General features: G+C 42.5%; 1 protein-coding gene across 4 annotated transcripts in view; it reads right to left on the bottom strand.

The window, feature by feature from the left end:
• The window catches only part of TMEM131 (transmembrane protein 131), a 202,525-nt gene that overhangs the window by 8,957 nt on the left and 171,936 nt on the right, over positions 1–21,632 (bottom strand). For 2 of the 4 annotated variants that reach the window (XM_073352811.1, XM_073352822.1), the window contains 5 exons: positions 16,320–16,441; positions 16,123–16,219; positions 13,835–13,932; positions 11,671–11,834; positions 9,128–10,143 (listed from right to left, as the gene is read on the bottom strand). In XM_073352811.1, the coding sequence (XP_073208912.1) occupies positions 9,847–10,143; positions 11,671–11,834; positions 13,835–13,932; positions 16,123–16,219; positions 16,320–16,441 (778 nt within the window). In that variant the 3' untranslated portion in view covers positions 9,128–9,846. Of the gene's footprint in view, positions 1–9,127; positions 10,144–11,670; positions 11,835–13,834; positions 13,933–16,122; positions 16,220–16,319; positions 16,442–21,632 lie in introns of those variants that run through there. The other 2 variants (XR_012159916.1, XM_073352835.1) reach the window with 2 other exon arrangements.

Genomic DNA, 21,632 nt, shown 5'->3' on the forward strand with positions numbered 1-21,632 from the left:
AGGATAAGTGCAGGGTCCTGCACTTAGGATGGAAGAATCCAGTGCACCGCTACAGACTAGGGACCGAATGGCTAGGCAGCAGTTCTGCGGAAAAGGACCTAGGGGTGACAGTGGACGAGATATGTGGATATGAGTCAGCAGTGTGCCCTTGTTGCCAAGAAGGCCAATGGCATTTTGGGATGTATAAGTAGGGGCATAGCGAGCAGATCGAGGGACGTGATCGCTCCCCTCTATTCGACATTGGTGAGGCCTCATCTGGAGTACTGTGTCCAGTTTTGGGCCCCACACTACAAGAAGGATGTGGATAAATTGGAGAGAGTCCATTGAAGGGCAACAAAAATGATTAGGGGTCTAGAACACATGACTTATGAGGAGAGGCTGAGGGAGCTGGGATTGTTTAGCCTGCAGAAGAGAAGAATGAGGGGGGATTTGATAGCTGCTTTCAACTACCTGAAAGGGGGTTCCAAAGAGGATGGCTCTAGACTGTTCTCAATGGTAGCAGATGACAGAACGAGGAGTAATGGTCTCAAGTTGCAGTGGGGGAGATTTAGATTGGATATTAGGAAAAACTTTTTCACTAAGAGGGTGGTGAAACACTGGAATGCATTACCTAGGGAGGTGGTAGAATGTCCTTCCTTAGAGGTTTTTAAGGTCAGGCTTGACAAAGCCCTGGCTGGGATGATTTAACTGGGAATTGGTCCTGCTTCGAGCAGGGGGTTGGACTAGATGACCTTCAGGGGTCCCTTCCAACCCTGATATTCTATGATTCTATAGGTGTAGAGGGTTAAGGTAGTGACACAAGGCTTGTGCCTAAAAGTCCAATTAGGAGGTCAGTGTCCTAGCTTGGTGTTGGGAAGGGGGAAACTCCCTGTTGCGAGTTAAAAAGGTGGAAACCTCTCTAAAGCAGAGTACTGGATCATTCTGAAGGAGGCTTTTGCTTTAAAGCTTTTGGGACTGTTTCTTACCAACTTTTGCACCATTATAACTCTGACGTCAACAGTTACTTTTGAATTTCCGCTGCGGTAAGTAAAAGGAGAACTAGACCCTCTGGCTCTGTTGTTGAAACTAGTTAATACTACAAGCCAGATACTAGAGACTTGAGTAAAACTATCGTGTATAAAAGGAGGTGTGCTAGGAGAAGGGTGGGTGAAAAACAATGGAAGGGAGGAAAGGGAAAAGCAGTCTGAAGGATTGGGGAAAATATGATATGTGTATGTGTATATATATATATATATATGTATGTATGTGTATATATATGTATATATATGTATATATATGTATATATATGTATATATATATATATATATGTATATATATGTATATATATGTATATATATATATATATATGTATAAATCAAAAATACCTAAACTGTATAAAAATAGACAGTGGGTAGGCAGGTGCAGAATGGGAACATGAAAAATTGACTTTTTTGGAGGAGGGTGGAAGAGGGTAGAGCTAGTCACAGAGAATAAATAAAAGGCCACTTTAATACGAGACATAGTGTCCAGTTTAGTTAGATAACTTGACCTACAAGTAGTATATAGTAAAATATTTACAGGAAGTAATATCATTTACTGTACTTGTATCACGGTAGCACCTAGGAGGCCCAGTCATGGACCAAGACCCAGTTGCGTGCTAAGCATTGTACAAACACAAAATGTAAGTACTGTTTCATTGCATGGACTCTGTCTGGCCCTGCTTTCTCCTTATGGCCATGTCTACACTTACCGGAGATCGACGCTGCTGTGATCAATGCATGGGGGTCGATTTAGCGGATCTGGAGAAGACCTGCTAAATTGACGGCAGAGCGCTGTCTGGTCGACTCTGGTACTCCACCGGAACGGGAAGAGTAAGATAAGTTGATGGAAGAGTGTCTCCCATCGACACAGTGTGGTGTAGACACTGCGGTAAGTCGACCTAAGCTACATCGACTCCAGTTACGTTATTCACGTAGCTGGAGTAGCGTAACTTAGGTCGACTTACTGTGGTAGTGTGGACAAGGCCTATGTTTCGCATGTTGCATCTTACCTTTGAAAACTGACACATCTCAAAGTACTACATTTACTTAAGCCACAGAGTGGTACTGTTGATCTATATTTAAAGCTCTCTAGTTATTTGCTGTGCAGAGAGGAATTTAATTAGTTAGACAAGGTGTGCTTTGCAAATCGCTGATTTAATCACAATTGCTGGTAGTGTGGGGGAAATTTGCCAATGTGGTTTCTGTTAGGATATAGATATTCAGGCCTGTCTGCAAAGGCCTGTACTTTAAGAATTTAGGTTTATTCTTATCACTTGGCTAGTTCTAGAGGTATAAAAGAAAAGAATCAAAATCACTGTCTGCTGGTTTAAGGGTCTTCTCTTACTGTGACAGTCTGAGGCCCTGTTCTTAGGCTAAGGCCTTTGGCTAAGCAGCAGAGGCAGCCATAAGCTAGGAAGCGAACGGTCACATCCTCACATTCCAAACTAGTCACATTGAAATAAGGTGCTATTGGGCTGTTAGGCACTATCAGGACAGGATTGTATTCCTATCACCTCCAGAGAAAGGGAAGTGCCTAGAAGATGTAAAAGGAAACTTAGTTTGATAGCATCCTGTCTGGCAAGAACTCACTTATCAGTACTGGGATGTGAAATCCTCACTTCTGTATTGTTTTGTCGTTATAGTTCCCACTTTGCTATTGTTTGTCTGTATAATCTCTGTCTGGTTCTGTGATTGTTCCTGTCTGCTGTATAATTAATTTTGCTGGGTGTAAACTAATTAAGGTGGTGGGATATAATTGGTTACATAATCATGTTACAATATGTTAGGATTCGTTAGTTAAATTTCAGGAAAATGATTGGTTAAGGTATAGCTAAGCCGAACTCAAGTTTTACTATATAGTCTGCAGTCAATCAGGAAGTGAGAGGGTGGGTGTGTGGGTGGGGGAGATGGGAACAGGGAATGGGGGTGGGGAAATTGGAATCATGTTTTGCTAAAGAGGGAAAATGGGAACAGGGAATAGGGGTAAGGAAATTGGAATAATGTTTTGCTAAGGGCAGGAATGGGAACAGGGACACAGGTGTAAGGCTCTGTGGTGTCAGAGCTGGGAAGGAGGATACTAAGGAAGGAAACTGGAATCATGCTTGCTGGAAGTTCACCCCAATAAACACTGAATTGTTTGCACCTTTGGACTTAGGGTATTGTTGCTCTCTGTTCATGTGAGAAGGACCAAGGAAGGAAGCGGGTGAAGGAATAAGCCCCCTAACAGTTTCCACTGCCCTAGGGGCTAAATAGCTGAATCTTCTCAAGGAGGCTCCGCTAAGATACACAGATGAAAGCACAATAAAATATTGTCGATTTGCTGCAGTTGTCTGGCAACAGCCTACTGATTTCAGCAATATTCTACTCTCATTGTTTTAATAGCTGAAGTATAGATTTTTGCCTGCTATTATATGCTGACTTAGTATCACTGTATGTTTAATGGGCCTTGTTTTCATTTTAAATGGCTGTAAGCATCAGTTGAAACCTTAGGGATAGGGCCTGACTCCAAAATTTGTAATTCTAAAACAAACTGTAGAATAATGACCAGATCTCCATGGTCATTGCTTAAAGATTAACAGACTTCCACTGTGTATTTTGTGAGCTGGGAGGGGAAAAACACCATAGCATCTTTTTGCCATTTGAGTTCATCCAGCATTAAAAAGGGAACCTTCTTTCACACACATTGAAATATTCACAGCCTGGATTTGTCACTTGCTTTAAATGCGCTTGTTTTTTTGCAGTTTATCTAAACTGTACCATTTCCCTGTGCATTCTCTGTCCAGTCACTTTACAAGCACTAATGAATTTAAAGCTCATGATACTGATTTCCTTTCTTTGTGCCAGGCGATGAACCGAGGAAATCTCCCACTGGATGTTTTCTCATGATCCATTGGACTTTTCAGGAACGAGGGCCTGATACTGCAAACAAAGTCAATGGCAAAACCTCCCAGCGGCAGCAGGATTTGGCCCTGAGAGGTAAATGGGCAACCTCTAGCAAGGCAATTTTGAGCTGCAGTTGCAATAAAGGGCCTCCATTGATAGATTTCTAGTTGAAAGTGGGATTATGTACAAATAACTGGTTCTGGGGAAATATCATTTCATCTGTATTCTCTGTGCCATTCATAGCTGATTCCAGAGGCAGAACAATTTCAGATATTGGATCAGCTTAGGGGCTGCAGAGAAAATCATGCTGTTCTTTCCAGCCTCACTCTTAATCACTAATAGTAAAGATTTAAAAAGCAGAAGTTAGGTGATAATTTTGTTGATGTAGGACAGACTCCAGCTTGTTCTTGCAGTGCAGTGGGCTTTGTGATGCTGCCAGTGGTAAAAATCCTCCTTTCCTTTCAGTAACCTAAGCAGCTATAACTACACACACAAGTAGCGCACTGCAGTAACACGTTTCAGTCACTTTCTATGGCCCTGCATGGTTGAGGTCCCTCAAAATTCTGACTAAATCCTCTGGTGCACTCACGAAACCTAGGCCCTGTTCTTATATTTTACATGCCATGACAAGTCTTCAGCATTGCTTGCACTTGACCTAATTGTAGGGGGTCTCTAATTGATAAAGGACCATTAGCCTTGAGGAACCTCCAGGAGCAGCAGCATCCTGCTGAGACTTCTGGAATGAGGGACACAGGCATTAGTCCTCTTTCTCCTTCTTCCTTTCCGTGCCTCCTGTTGCCTGATTCTCTCTGTGTGATGCATGTTGCCTTCCCTGTACTGGGTTCGAGCAGGAGTAGTTTAGGAAGTGGCAGTGAGGGAAGTTAAGTCACATTAGGAGAACAAGGTCGGGGAGGAGACAGGGTCAGTGAGAACTCCCAGGGCTCAGAAACCCTAACCACACCACACTTGCTCAGCTAGTCACCTCTAACTAGGGTAAGATGTCATCTTGGTCAGGTCTAGGGCTCCTGGTGTTTTCTTCCATTTTCCACAGACTGTCTGGGCACTTGATCACACACCTCTGCCCGATGACTACAATAATTTTGCAGTGGTACCTCCTTTGGATCTTGGAACTTTCCCTTATGCAGTAAACTACCCTGGGGGGTGCAGTTAGGGGAAAGGCAGGTCAGAGGCCATCATAATCTTCTGGCTTGCACTGATGCCAAGATCGCAGGAGTCTTGATGATCAAAGCCACCCAACTGTATATTGGAAAGAGGAAGGAAGAAGGGTGGCCAGACAAGGTTGTAGAAAAGGATGAGGTAAAAGGAATATCCTAAGGAGATGAAGTAACGTGCGCGCTAGACAGAGTAAAAATGAGTAGGTGGGATGGCAATGTCCAAGTTAATAAATATGGTCTCATATCGTCAGCTCTTAATGGCATCTGCCAAGCATTTGGGCTTTGGCTGGTGCCTTATGCTGCTCAGTTAAAACAGATGGGTCAGTTTTGCTGTAAGCAAATTTTAAAGTGCCTTCAGTCAATTATTTAGCAGGCTAATGAGTTTCTGGGCCAGCAAGATAGCTAGCAGAGATGCAAGTGCACACAGGCCCCGGATGCTTCATAGATGTGGTCATAAAGCTGGTGTAGGATTTGTTACCAAGCATCCTCCTATCTCATCACTTCTTCCTGCATTTGCATGGGGTACCTGGCCTGTGCTTCGCAGCACCTTCATGATTCAGGCAGCTGTCCTGCTCCTTTGAGCGATTTGCAGCCTGTATAAAACTTAGCGTAAGTACTGAAGAGCAGCTCTGGCACAGCTGTCCCAGGCTTAAAAGTACAAAACATGGTGGCTTAAAACTCAGAAATGGCTCAGGTCTATGCTAGGGGCTAAAACAGAGTTTGGGCTGTGCAGATGGTGGGGGAGGGTTTTTTGAATAGATACCTGTTCAAGTATTTGTTTGACTACACCTTAGCTCAGTGAAGGTTTGGAATGAAAGGGTGGTTGTGCTCTCCAATGAGAAAATAATTTAATACTTGTTTTAAGTGTATATCATGTGCCTTCCTTGGGTACTGGGCACACACAGATCTGTGTGTATAATAGCAGCTAGCTTCCTTAGGAGGACAGAGCAGATCACGCTTCTACATCCATCCAACTGCTGCCCTTGCTCACAATAGGGTGCCACTTCTTGGGTTGGAGTAGGAATTGGTACTCTCATTTGTAGTCAAGCCTGCTTATATAAACTAGGTGCACAGGGTTAAATACCTAGAAAGCAGGAAGGAGCATTGTTTGAGAAGCAAGAAGCAAAAAGGGAGAGAAAATACTTAAGAAAATTGCCTACCCACAGTGGTTGGTAGCATTATTTAGACAACAGCAGTTGCAGCAGCAAGAGCTGTATAGCATACTACAACCTCAGTACATGACTATTGAGGGAATACCATGAACTCTCTCCAACACTTATATGCAGGTTTATACTATTTGGCAATTAGGGAAGGTAAAGTTCAAGTGAAAACTTTCTCTAGGAAGCATAGCTGTGAGTTAGGTCATCCTGGGCAGGCCCAGGCCCAATGCTTCTTGCATTATAAGCTTCTAAAGCACTTTGTTTCATCTATAGCAATGGGAAACTTCTGCTCCGTTTCATCCATGTGTAACTTTGTAGGCCATTTCTCTACGTTACATGCAAACTTTGTGATTTATATTCCCCACTTACTGTCATTTGGTCAAGTGCTTTGTTCTTAATTTGCTTGATTAAGGAACAATTTGAACAAACTCTGCCTTCTCTCCAAACTTGTTGACATTTCTGCAGTGGAGAGGCCTAGAATGGAGTGCAGTATTTCAGGTATTCTCTCCAGGGCCATGCAGAAAGAGGGTGGTAGCTCTGAGGCAGTTACAGGTAGCCCAAAATTCCTTTGCTTCTTTGGGCATTCCTTGCTTGCCCACCTCTAGATTAGAATATCCTATAGCTGTTTTACAATAACGTGCATTTTTTCAGGTTGAATCTCTTATTTCACGCCCAGCTCCCAAAGCTCTAGTGCAGTGGTTCTCAACCAATTTACCATGGTGGGCCACATCCAATACTACCTATATGGCCCTGAGGATGGCGCATAGGCCACAGGTTGAGAACCACTGCGCTAGCGGTACTTCTCAGTTTAGGGTCATATCAGTACATCCAAAAGCTTTGCTATACTTCAGGTTTAATTGGCAATAGCCTCCTTTAAAGAAAAGACTTCTAGATACCATTGACATGTTTCCCGCTTTCAAGTCTCAGATCCAAAAGCAGACAGATGACCAAAGATATAAGCCCTTGTGCAGTTCTGAACCTGAGTCAGCTGATGGAATGGAACATAAGTAAGGCTGAGTCTGTCATGGATTCTGTGACTTTCCGTGACCTCTGCAGCAGCTGGTGCTGGCTCAGGGGCTGCCTGAGCTGGGTAGCCCCTGGTCCAGCAGCAGCAGTTTGGGTGTGTGGGACGGGGATCAGGGCTAGAGGTGGGGGGCTCCCATTGGCTGTGATTCCTGGCTAACGGGCGCTATGGCAGCTGGCACTTGTGCCCCTCTGCTGCCTAGGAGCCCCTGACAGCTCCTCCCTGCCCAAGGTTTAGTCACAGGTATTTTTAGTAAAAAAGTCATGGGCAGGTCACAGGCTATGAATTTTTGTTTACTGCCCGTGACCTATCCATGACTTACTACAAATACCCGTGGCTAAGATTCCTCAGATTTTTTACTCTCCAGGAGTAGGAACCTTGTGACTCTGGTCTGTCAAGAAGGTAAAATTGCCTATACTTTTGTTTCTTAAGGTCTGTTGTGACTTCTGCAGATGCACACTTGCTGCTGTGTATAGTTGGAGTTTGGGTGGGAGCTCTTGCTTTAGAGTCTTCTCACTTCCTGCTTGGGTAGAAACTAGAGGGAACGGAGGCATTTGGAATAGAACAGAGAAGGGCTCATGTCTGAGGACCAGAACTCAAGAGCTCTGTTTGTATAACATGAAGAAGCAGAGCCTATGAGGGTGGCAGTCCTTTAAAGCAGCAGAATAATTTTCCTGATGTCACATCTAGCATTTGAGGTGCTTTAGCCAGATAAAGTCAAAATAAATCTAGGCTTTTGATATTTTGTATAGTTAATAGATAAACTTTGTTAAAAGCCATTGTAGATGGAGGCTCATTATTGAATCAGCTGATACCTTCTTACAAAGGCCTGCTGGAAAAAGGTAGCACCTATTCTGCTTTAATCACCTCCCTGTGCTTAATACAGATGTTTTGTTGCTCTCTTTCTTCTGGGAAAAGCTGGAGGATGGCTGAGAGAAAACATGCTAGGACATGTTAGTGGCTCTTGTCCACAGCATGCAAATAGAGAGCTGGTGACAGGCTGTCTTGTAAATGGTTCAGTCTAGTTACCAAAAGGTAATGGAACACAGTATATAAAGAATGGTTGGTGAACTCAAAGATCTAGCTGTCAGCCTGGACTCTACAATCCAGGAATTTCCAGGTTTTCTTGTATTCCTCTCCTGCATTTCTAAAGTTCCTTTTCCAGAAATTCATAGCTCTAGCTTTGTCCAGAGGCAGCAAGAACAGCTGATAGTAATGCCCTTCTTGTCTGCTTTACTGCTCCTGCTGGGGAAGCACTGAGTAGCAGAGGTAGTCTCCCTTCTCTACGTTGTACAAGCAGTTGTTGGAGAGATTACTCTGCAGAGAGCACACCATGAGGGAGTGAAAACAAAATCAAGTGCATCTTTTGCTGCCTTCTGCAGCTCTTATCCCCAGGAAGCACTAAGAACCTACTTGATTTACTGCTGGCAAAGGGCACTATCAAAGCATAGGGGTGAACTTGATCTGCAAGCCCAACACACACAGCTTTGGAGGAGACAATGTGCCTAGTATTATTGTCTAGCGACTGACAGGAAGAGCAGCATTACCAGACTAGAGGTGTAGCCACTGCCACCAAGCCTGTTTCTAGCAAACTTTACCGCAGCTGGCCTTCAAAAGAAAGTTTACACTCAGTAGGTGCTTTTACACAGTGTTCTTCTAGAGAGCAAACCTCCATAAAGGTGACCTGCACCACTACAGTTCCTCTGAAAACCGCAGCTTGCAATGGAAGGTGTTTCATGTGCAGTGGGGTTCCAGCTCATAAAGCCCACTTGCACAGAATGAAAATTGCCTTGAAGCCATTATGGCTAAACAGATCTGTACATATGCACATCTGCAGAGCCTGGAGCACAGAAATACAATAGACAATTTTTGAAAAAAAAAAGCATTTTTTATTTTAAAGTACAACCCAAAGTTGTATCTGTAAGAAATGCACGGGGTATCTTGTTTTTTCCACAAGTCTTGGCTATGTGCATTTCAGTTCAACTTAAAAATGCATTCAGGTTTACAAATGTACAAACAGCACAAAGTGTACGCTGTCTTAACAGAATGAATCCTCTTACATTCAGCCATTTTTGCTCTTCATGTTTTTACATTCTTAGAACCTGTGTTAACAAAGACAGCCTTATTTTAAAAAAATACTCTGCATTTTTAGCACAAGGTGCTTTTTTTTAAAAAATTAGATTTTGGAGCATAATACTGGAAAAAAAATTAAAAACCAAAACCTGGTACTTTGATAAAATTGCTGCATGCTGGGACCATTTTCTAATTCAAATAGTCTCCCAAATAAAGAATGGCAGATGATAAAATATGAAACCCATGAAAATTGTTCCGATTTACAAATCTTAGCTGAAGTTTGGTTTGTCACCACACTTACTTTTTCAAGCTTAACTGAGACCTCACGCTATCATAATTGCACGATAGACTTTAAAAGGAGAAAGTGATGAAAGCATGACTGGTTCATAACTTTGTTGCAAAAAGGGAAGAAAAAAGCAATGGTAATAAATAGCCTGAAAATGATGTTTCAAAAATGGCATATTCAGAATTGTATCATGATCTGGATAAAAGTCCCTTTGTATAGCCTAATTTCAGTTTTCATGAGGATAGTGAGTGTTAGACCAAGGATCTGAGCTTCTTCTTCCAATTGTAGGGCTCCAAATTCGCCATGGATTATAGGTCTGTCCCATGTCTTCAGTCGGGTTAGTAACACTGGCAGCAGTAGATGGAGGAGGAGCGGGGGAGTTTTCACTACCCATGAGGTCAATACCAGATAATGTATTTGCCGGAGTGGTGAAGGGAAGGGTGCTGTTGAGGTTACTTGACCAAATAGAACTGCTGAATGGAGTGGTGGTAGACCACAGGCCACTGGGATTGCCAAGGATCGACTGCAGTACAAAAAAATTAATGCTGTATTAACAGGTTTATAACTGTAACTACCAGTCTTAGTCATTACCCATTGTCTGACAGCTTTCAAACTAATGTTTCCTTTCACTCAGACATGTTTAGTTATGAAATTGTCAAATGCACTGGACTTCAACATCACCTGAGCATTGTAATGCTTAGATAAAAGCCTGATACGTTTCCGTATGTTAAACAATTACATACCAATGAATTCTGCATTTGAGGGCAAAAATTAAAACTCATTTTGGAAAATTAAGTAGTAACAACCTGGATTTTGAATCTCAAGATTTTCACCTTGAATATTTAATCTTCATTTCTGCAATTCCCCCCTACCCCCCAAGGACTGGAGGAGTCAAAACTTGTTGGAAACTAATGCAAAACTAACTATGCACCAGCAAAAGGAAGCTACTGAGAAGTGATTTAGGTAGTAGTTGCAGAGGATGCTGAAGTGGTATCAAAGTGACACTCTTATAATCTCTCCCATGTCACTAAAATGGTGAGTTAAACAAAACAGTTAAGGTTTAGCAACAAAGGGTGTGCATTACACCACCTAAACTCTTATATGAGGTCAACGCTGCATTGAAATGGGGAGGAAACTGTACACAATCTAATTTTCCTGTACACTGTAAGTGCTAACTGTAGTAAGAGAAAAGTGTGTGATGAGACAGTTCAACAAAAACCCTTCCCCATTGCTGTCCTGAATGTCAGAGTCTTCATACTAAATGAGTAAAATATGGAGTGTGAGGATGAGAGGGCGGAGCTACCACTATCTGTCTGAATGTAGGATCCATTCTTCTCTCTAGCTAGCTATATGCAAGACCTGGGTTGTTAAAGTCAAAGGTCAGCGAAGAATCTACCCTTCAGTTTCCAATTTCTTTCTCTGTATTTATGGCCTTTGTTTTTAAGCTGCAGCGTTAGGAAAATCTGTGACTCTTGAAGAGTGGGTATGAAAACATCATGCGTCTTGGACTGTAGTGATTTATAGGTTGGGATAATAGTGGGGCTACCAAACGGAATCAAAATCTGCCAAATGCCACCTTGGCTGCTCTTAATTGTTCCTGAAAGTGGAAGGAGTAGCTTTACAGGGGATAGAGCTAATGCTCCTGGCTTTCGGCGCAGGATAGATAGCAGCACTATGGGTGTGTATGTGCAATGCTGGAAGTGCTTGGGTACCAAACAAGTGATTTTATAAAAACTCCAGGTGCTTGCACCATTGCTGTAAGACTGGCCCTAAGACAAGTATTTTGTATAAAGCAACGTACGCTGATCTATTGGCAGGTGAGCCGATGTTTTTCATTGTTTTTTACAGCACCCATATGATTTTAATCATTTTTTTTATTCAACAGCTATTTTATTTTGACTATGTAAAATGGTGATTATGTTCTTCCTTGTCAACCCTTCAGTTGAAGACTGAGTGGTGCTGAAAGTTCATCCAATTAAAAAAGATTAGATACTACTAACGTCACGTGGCAAAAAGATTAATAAAAGATTATATAACCATGTGTACTTACTGCAGTTGTGTGAGTTGGGGAACCTGAATTTGTTGGCCAGGAGGGTACAGGACCTGTAGCTGAAGAGTCCCAGATGGATGAAGGGATGTTACTAACTTCACTCCAGTTTCGCTGCATATCCTGGCCATAAGCAGATCGAGGGAGACCAAGTTTGCTGAAAACCTCTAAAAAGGAAAGAAAAACATGAACCCTTCACATTTCCCCTGATATTTTAAACACAATATTATATTTTCCACAGTGTAGTGGATACCAATACAGAGGGGGAGACACAAAGATAGAAAAATAGAGAAAGCTCATGTAACAGGAAAGTACAGATCCTATCTGATGTGCCAGATAGGGGAATAGCTGAAAAACTTATCCGGTGTAATCCTGGAAGCTTGTGGTCCACAGCTGACATCTTACTGGAACCAAGATCATACTTAGAGAAAAAGTTACATATACACTACATATGGTTTAACCCCTCTTCAATGCTTGCTGCAGAACTGGATATTAACTCAGTGCCAGGAAGTGGGATCCCTTGACCCCCTCCCCCACTTACAAACACAATGATGTTGGCAAGTTTATGTCGGGAATTCTTAATGAATAATAAAGAATAAATCCCAGAGATGGAACAGGGTAAGATGATGAAACAAGGTCTCAGGGATCACATTTGCAGCATTACCTTCTCCGTTACAGCTGTAATAGACCAGGTTTTTCACTGCTATAAAAGAATGTCAGAACTGCCATACTGGATAAGACCCACAGTCCATCTTGTCCAGTATCATTTCTGAAAGTGGCCAACACTAAGTGATTGGGAGGAAGGTGCAAAAACCCCACAGTAGGCAGGTATGATCTCATCTGGTCTTACCCTGATCCCCAATAGCTTAAGACGGATTTAAAACCTGAAGCATGAGCCCTGTATCTGTTCCAAAACACTGTTTCCATTACCTGCTATAACTCTGCATAGTCTTGTTATCCAAATAAACTTCCAATCCCATTTTGCCTCAATGACATTTTGTGGCATCAATCATTTAGTAGGATTCAGAGTTCCACAATCTAATTATGAATTGAATGTAAACTTTTTATCAACTTTGAAATTTCTACCGTTTGGTTTCATTGAAAGTCCTCCTGTTCTTTTGTTCGGAGACAAGGAGAACAGAAGCTCCTTATCTATCTTCCCTAGAGCAGGTGTTATTTTATACAGTTTTTACATCCCGCAGCTTTGGCAATCTGAATACTGACACATGTAGTTTAGAAAAAACTTCCCATTGCTAGTTACCTTGCTGTTGATCTTCCACTAGTCTGTTAACTAGTATTTTTGGAAGCAGCATTTCCTCTCAGTCACTCAAAAGAAGCATCATACTACCAAATGAGAAGTCAATCCAACATAGCAAGACCCAGTGGCATAAATCTGAGACCTCATAAAGCTTCACAGCAGAAAACTGTTTGAAATGGTCAGCTTCAAATAAGAGTATAATTTCAGCCTACTCTCTGTTCCTAACCAAGTGAAGCAGCAAACATCTGTTGCCTTTCTTTGTCCACTTTAGGACAGTCAAAACCAGAATGTTACTGTTGCTACAGTTTCAGCACATAAGTAATATCAAAATAAATTGCTAACTATTTCTTCTGGGTTTAGATATTAGACCAGTGGCTCTCAACCTTTCCAGACTACTTGTACCCCTTTCAGGAATCTGATTTATCTTGTGTACCCCAAGTTTCACCTCACTTAAAAACTACTTGGTTACAAAATCAGACAAAAAGATACAAGTGTCATAGCACACTATTACTGAAAAATGTCTTACTTTCTCATTTATACCATATAATTATAAAAAAATCAATTGGAATATAAATATTGTACTTACATTTCTGTGTATAGTATATACTGAGTGGCATAAACAAGTCACTGTATGAAATTTTAGTTTGTACTGACTTCGCTTGTGCTTTTTATGTAGCTTATTGTAAAACTGGTCAAATATCCAGATGAGCGGAGGTACCCCCTGGAAGACCTCTGTGCACCCTTGGATTATGCATACCCCTGGTTGAGAACTGTTGTACAGACTCCTCCTTCCCCTTAAACAAAAAAACTGAAGAACTATTTTTATTTTTTCCAATATGGAGAAAGGAATGAAGAATTTTTCACAGTCCACTGTTTATTATTTACTAATTTTAGTGTTAAAAAGCTCACCTCCAGTTAAGTTGAAAGAATTTCCAAAGGCTGAGAATGAATTGAGGGGTGTGAAGTCAGGGCTGCTAGGGTTGCTGATGGGACTCCACAAACCAGAACTAAACATACAGGGGGAGGAACAATACACAAAGGTTAACACTGAAATGGTATTACTACCATTAACAACTTAGTGCTACACATATAAACATTGTGTGGAACAGACAGATATATTGTTAGGAAGTTCAAGTCGAAATAGGATACCAAGTGTAAAGAGAACTGAAGTGACCAACTATTTTAACATAGTTTTAAAAAAAATTTAACTCATCATTATTGCACTTAGTTAATTTACATTTCTCTTATTTGTCCCTAAGTATTTCAATTAGCCTTTTTGCTTACTTTTCTATTGGCACCTGTCTTATGAGAGATAAACCTCTCTGGAAATAAAGCAGATTAGTTAATTGTTATAACAAGTGCACATTTGACAATAGCTCTTTCACTCAATTTCTCAGAAGTTTTTGGTGTCACAATCTAGGAGAAATTCTCTGCCAGACAGGTCAAGTCTAGGTTCTAAATTATTTGAGAGATCCCTTAAAAGAAAGCCATTCAATTACTTAGTTTGTAGTTTGACAAGCAGAGAGGTTAACTGGGATCAATAACATCCACCCTCAGAGCTCATTCTCTCCTCTTGCCCATTGCCCTCAGCATTGGGAAATGCAGTCACCATTCCTGCCCTCAAGGTTAAATTCGGAGAGGAAGAGCATTGCACTTGGTTCCTCTGCTCTGTGGTCAGAAATTCCACCTATAGGCTACATCAGGTGAACCTAGTGCATGCTTCTCAAAATGCTGAGAAACCATGTGGGTTCCCTATTGTTTGGATGGGGACAAAGATAGAATTGTCTTGCAAAGGGAAAAAGAGTTAAAGAAAGGATAAGAATCAGATGGCATGAAGGACACTTTCCCCTACTTCCAAGTCACCCATATACAGTAACTCCTCACTTAACGTTGTAGTTATGTTCCTGAAAAATGCAACTTTATGCGAAACCATGTTAAGTGAATCCAATTTCCCCATAAGAATTAATGTAAAATTGGGGGGGGTTAGATTCCAGGGAATTTTTTTTGGCCAGACAAAAGACATTATATACATCTACAGTACAAGTTTTAGACAGTTTGATACTGTACACAGCAATGAATGATTGTAAAGCTTGGTTGAGGTGGCGGAGTAAGAGGGTGGGATATTTCCCAGGGAATGCCTTGCTGTAAATGATGAACTAGCACTCGGCTGAGCCCTCAAGGATTAATACGCTGTTGTTAATGTAGCCTCACACTCTACGAGGCAGCAGGGAGGAAACACGAGAGGTGCAGGGCAGTAGCTGCAAACACTTCTCTGCAAAAACTGAACATGCTGATGAACCCACGCTATCCAGCTGGAGAGCACCACTCCCTCCTCCTGACAGCACATGCACAGCTGCACAGGTGCTGACTTTCCAAAGCACTGAGGGGTGTGTGCCTGAGTGAGAGAGAGAGAGAGAGAGAGAGATGTGCATTGACCCTTTAAGTTTGCTGACCCCACTTCAAGTACGTTGCCCTTTTAAGCAGATCAGGCAGGAAGCAACAGCTTCCTGCAAGCTCCCCCTGTCCCCGAACCCTGTGACTGTCCCCTCCTCCACTTTGTGGAGAGGGGGTACAGAGGGGGGCAGGAACAGGGAGACATCCTGACATCAGCACCCCTCTCCCCCACACCCTCAGCAAGCAGGAAGCTCCCGGGAGCAGCGCCAAGGCAGAGGACAGGGCAGAAGCAGCACGGCAGTGGGGGGAGGGACACCTGAACTGCTGCTGGGCAGCTGCCGAGCCACAGACCTTACCGGGAATTTAGGGGAGCTGATGAGGGGGGTGCCCCCGGTTCTAATCCCCACAAGGAGGGGCTGCTCTTCCAGAGAATCCTGCAAGCAGTGGACAAAGCAGGCGGCTGCCAAACAATGTTACAAGGGAGCATTGCGCAACTTTAAACGAGCACGTTCCCTAATTGATCAGCATGGTAACAACGAAACAATGTTAACCAGGACAACGTTAAGTGAGGAGTTACCGTAGTTCTGAACCTTGGACTTGCTAATGATACTCATGTTTAGAAGGTCATCTTCTGATATCCTGAAATCTCTCAAATTTTCAATAAAAGCATCCCTTCTAGGAACCAGAATGAGCTCCTCCTATCCATGCAGAGAATGCCTCCGTTGACTTCATGTGTATTCCCTAACATTTGTATAGGGATGTTGAGGGAATGGGGGGATGGTTTCTAGAAGTGTATTAGTTACCTGTCAGAGCCATCGCTGTCAACAGGTGTGTGAGAAATGCTGATATTGCCAGAAACATCTGCTTTATTTGGTGAAACCTTTGCTAACCCACTACCACCTGCAACAATGAATTCAAACTGAGTAAAGCAATGAAATGGTACAAGAACATCATCCAACACTGTGCAGCAATAGGTATTACTCCAAAACAGTTCCATTACCTGGGCTCTTGTCGTAACCTGCAGCTACAGCAGCAAAGGTGGGATTTCCGTTCCTGCCAGGGAGAGAGGCTGTCTTTGCCAACTTGTGTTTGATACCATGAAGGGGCTTGCTTTTTGTTTCACTGGCAGGAGGGGGGAAAAAAAAGGGTAAAATGTTGGGATTCAGCACATTACTAAAAAAGGAAGTTCTCAGGACTAGTATTTAACTGGCTTTGCAATGATATAAAGTTATTGCGTAAACACTTTCTGACCATTTTGGCCAGAATATACCACCACACTAGTTCCCAAAGCCCAGTTTTTTATTATCCTGTTGACATTTAGATCTGTGACTAGAACAATCAGATGTCAATAATTTGACTACATAATGAAGCAAAGGAATTACTATTGAGTGATTACAAACATAGAGGCTCCAAGCAGCAGCATTGCTGAGATCTAGAGGAAACACATTAGTTTTCTTAATCTGGAAGAAAAGTTTGGTTAGGCAGGACCTAGAAAATAAAGGCAAGAAGGGCTGGATTCCTACAGGATATGGAGGATGAACTAGAGTTAGGATTTGGGGTGGGGGACAAAGGTAGATGAATGGAAACATTACTTGTAATTCTTTTTCTCTGAATATACAGGTTTCAAAAGATAATCAGATTTGGGTCCATGCTTCTAGCTTTGAGGGAATAAACTTTCTGTAGCTTAGAATTCTAAACCTAATGGTTCCAGCAGGAGGTGTCATGTTCTGCCCCTGCAATGCAACCATTTCTAAATCCTAGTACCTCTTGCCATTAGCTGCTTTGTAAGCAAAAGGTGGAGACGTACAGATTTTGAAAAATCAAATGGACTACAGAATTTTGGGCTCTGAGGGGAGGTGCTCAGTGGAGCAATGATCTAATATATCCTTCTGTCTTCAGCAAACATTACAAGGGAAGTAATTTTATTTTCAAAAGGTGCCAGCTGAAATAGGTCCCCACTCTTGGAGACTTAATTTCCAGAGTATTTCTCTAAAATATTTCCAAAATATTTGTCTCAAATTTTTTTAGAAGTAAACATACCTGTATGAACAGAAAAATTACAAGTACAAGCAGAAGCAAATAAACTGCAAGGTAGGAATGAGCTTTATTCAGATGAACCTATCTTAGAAGTTACTTAATGGAGGGATAAAAACATTGAGAGAGAAAGTTATCCTAGAAAATAAAGCTACTGTGGAGCGGGAGACCTAGTTCAGAGAATTTCTGTAGCACTGATGGGCCAAGTTTACAAGCTTGCTGTGAGATAGGCCATGCAGTAACACCTCACAGAAGCACGCAAGCTGTCCTCCAAATCTCACACTTAAATGATTATGAGATGCTGGTGGCATGTGCATGCACTCCTTTCTGACTAATCATGCCACGTCTATAAAGTTACAAGTCTGCTAAGGAACAAAAATACGAGATGCAGCCACCCATTTGACCCTGGCTTCTGGAAACAGCATAACCTAGGGTATTAGGTTAAAATGAAACAGAAAACTTAAAGCCCTTTCTAAGGGCTTTTAAGTTTCACTACATATGAAAACTTCAGGACCTGTTTATGTTTAGTTTTAGTAGAATAGCCTTGTTGGGAAGGACATAAAGGCAGAGGAAGAACGTTGGCTGGATAACTGATTTAATTAAGATGGAATTTAAGCACTGCCTTTGAAAGGAATTTAGGTGCCTTAACATCCCAAGTATCCAGTGACTCAAGGGGATGTTTTAGTAGCTTCCTAAATACCACATTAATATCTTACAACACCTGGGACTTTTCAGTGGAAGGTTTTAAATGCAATGAAGTCCTTCACGAGACTGATGACTTTGGGCTGCAGAGGAACTGGTCTATTTTCTATATGGCTATGAAGTTGAAATGGCTGTGAAATGTATTTTACGGATGAGATCTGTAGGACATACTAAGACAGGAGAAGAAAGTCAAATAGGCTCTCTCTCCTTTCATTGGTTTGCTTTTCTGGAAGACTCCTGAGCAGACAGAACTTCAGACACATGCTTAGGCACATCTCTATCGCCTTAGGAGCCATGCTATCCTGAGCTGGGCTGTAGTAAGGTTCAGAGTTTACATGTGACAAGCCAGTTGCTCTCTCTCGAGCTGGTCGGGTCCTTTACTACTACAGTTAATGAGGGAAATGTACATCAACACCCCAACTTCCACTAGGCACAGAAGACATTTATTCTCCGTGTGCTTCACTCAATGCCGTGTGCAGAAAACCAGTAACTTTGCAGACAGGCAAAGTGAACAAATCTATTGTAGGTACACACCACTCCAGGAGAGATTATTTTCCTTGTACAGTTCCTGGAGTTCTTCTTGAGATTTTTGGTGTCAGTGCCCATTTGGCCCCTGCATATGCTCCACAGATCATTGTTCCCAAAAACTTCCCTCAGTTCCTTCTTCATTGCAAAACCCCAAGATGGTGACTCCAAAGCAGAGCGGAAAGAGAGCACGTAGTGAAGCACCCATAAGGACACCCATCTCAAAGAACTCCAGTAACCTCTCAGAGCTGTGTTGCTACATGTGCTCCACTTGCGGTAACTCTTTAATAATACCCCCTGAAGGACCTGGGGGGTTTGGAACTCAGTCTAAGGCCAAGGCAGTGTCTGCCCAGGAAGCATCGACCAAGGTATGTCATCTTGAGGAAGTGTGGATCCAAGCCCATGCAGCAACCTTGCATATTTCTGTAAAAGGACATGTTTAGCAGGACCACAGACATGCAATACAATCTGGTAGAATGAGCGATGACCTTAAGCAGGCAGAGTACATTAGCAACTGCATAACAAAAGAGCATGCAACCAGAAACTTAGAGAGCATGTAGGTAATCACTGGAACCCCTTTAGCTCTGCTGGCAATAAACACAAAATCTCAGGGAACATCTAAGGTATAAAGGCCAGCTTCCTGTCTTGACTGATGAGGCTTACAATAGACTATTGGGAGATGAATTGATTGATATGAAAATCTAAAGTAACCTTGGGTAAAAAGTGTGAATATGGTCAAAGAGAAACTTTACCTTTGACAAAGATGGAAATGGTTGACCCTCCATATGAGACTCACAGTTTCTCCAGCCTTTTGGGCAGAGGTAATAACCACTAGAAATGCAGTTTTCACAGAGAGGTTCAGAAGAGAACAGGTTGCTAATGGTTCAAAGTGTGGCTTCATCAAAGCATTGAGAACTAACTTTAAGTCCCAGGTGGGAGTAGAGTGTCTAACACTTGGGAAGAGGTCTAATAGCTCCTTGATAAATCTCAACGTTGCAGAGTAAGCAAATACCGAGAAGGTTTGTACGGGAGAATGGAAGGCTGTGATGGCAGCTATGTGAATTTTAATGAAACTCAAAAAAGGCCTTCTTTCTTCAGAATTAATCAACAGGAGACAAATTATGGTGAGTACACCAGTGGTAAAACCTTTTCTAATTCTGAAAGTAAGGTAAGTTTTTCTGGTAGTAGACCTTGAGCTGCAGCAGGTTCAGGTCAGTGCTACAAAGGACATTCTCCAAGTCCTGTGTGAGAAGACTGGGTGTCAGTGGAAGACCGATGGTTGGTTGGGAGGTCAGGCAAAGAAAGTGAGGAAACCAAACCTGTCTTGGCCAGATTGGTGCATTCAAGATGATCGTGGCTTTGTCCTGCTTGATTTTGTATAACAACCTGAGAATCAGCAGCAGCAAAGGAAATTCGTATAAGAGATTCTTCGCCCAGGAGAGGAGAAAGGTGTCCCAAGCTTCTCCTGAAATAGAACTACACCCATTTCCAATTGGCTTAGGTGGGAAAGAGATTTTTGGAAATCCTTAGGGAAGAAATATCTGCTTGAGTATGGATTTGTTTAGTTCCCACTTGTGATGTTGAGTGAAGTGCCTGCTGAGGTTGTCAGCTGTGGTGTTTCAGAGACCAGGTAGGTTGACTGCCAAGATCAGGATATTGTGGGCTATGCACCAGTTCCATAATCTCATGACCTCTGTGAAGAGAGTAGGGGCTCTCGCCCCCCCCCCCTTGTGAATTCATATATTACATGCTTGCCCTCTTGTCTGTCATTATGTGGATGGATTGTCTTTGGATCATGGGTAGAAAGTGTACACAGGCATATCTGACAACTCTGAGTTCCAGAACACTGATATGCAATGTGGACTCTTGGGTAGTCCATCTGCCCTGGATAGTGTGGTCCTGGAGATGAGCTTCCCGTCCAGGGAGGGACACATAGGAAACTTTTGTGCGAGTGGTGGTTGAATGGGACCTCCAAATACGCTTTGTCCAAATTCTTCCACCATTTGATGGAAACCAGAATATGACAGGGGATAGAGAGCAGCTTGTTTAGACTGTCCCCGTTAGGTTGTATACACTGACCTGAACCAGGCTAGCAAGCAATGGAGGTGCAGATGAGCATGCAGCATGACAAAGGTACACACTGCCCTATGCCCAAGATGTTGCAAGCATAATCTGGCAGTGACTTGAGGACTGATCAAAAGGTGCACCATCAGAAGTGACACAGTGAAGAACCTGCCATTTGGAGATGAGTTCTGGTTGTGGTGGGGTCAAAAATGACCCCTATAAACTCTATCCTTTGTACTGGTAGGAGGGAGGACTTCATGAAGTTCAGCTGGAGACCAAGCCTGTTGAATAGTAGTAACCCTGAAAAAACTGCCAATATGACATCTGTGTAGAAGCGTCCCTTGATAAGCCAGTCGTCGAGGCAAGGGAAGACCATTACTCCCCACTGATGAAGTTGTGCAGCCACCATTTCCATGACTTTTGTAAACAGCCTGGAGCAGTAGCTACTCTGAAAGAAAGGACATGATGCTGGTAGTGGTTCTGCCTCACCATGAAGTGAAGACATTTCTTGTGAGATGGGTGTATCGCAATACGAAAATACATCTCCTAACAGTCAAGGTCACAAAGCAGTCCCCTGGTCCAGAGACGGAATGATGGCTGAGTGTCACCATCTTTAATTTCTATACCTTGACAAAGGTATTCTGCATCTGTAGATCTAAAATCAGTTGCCATTTGCCTTTCTTTTTTGGTAACCAAGTCGTCCTTGGAACAAAGCCCTCTTCTCTTGTGTTGAGTGGGAACTGGTTCCATTGCTCCTAAACAGAGAAGGAACTGAACCTCTTGTTTCAGAAGAGGTTTGTGAGAGGGGTCCCTGAAAAGGGACAGAGAAGAGGGTGGAAAGGGGGCACGGAGCAGAAATGAATGGTATGTCCTGATGTTATAACCTCCAAAACCATCGGTTGGAGGTAATCTGCTCTCATGAAGTATGAAAATGGAAAACAGAATCCCCATAATGTAGAAAGTTTGATGGGGCGCAGCAACAGGTCTG

Source organism: Lepidochelys kempii, chromosome 1, assembly GCF_965140265.1.
Source record: "Lepidochelys kempii isolate rLepKem1 chromosome 1, rLepKem1.hap2, whole genome shotgun sequence".
NCBI classification, from domain to species: Eukaryota; Metazoa; Chordata; order Testudines; family Cheloniidae; genus Lepidochelys; species Lepidochelys kempii.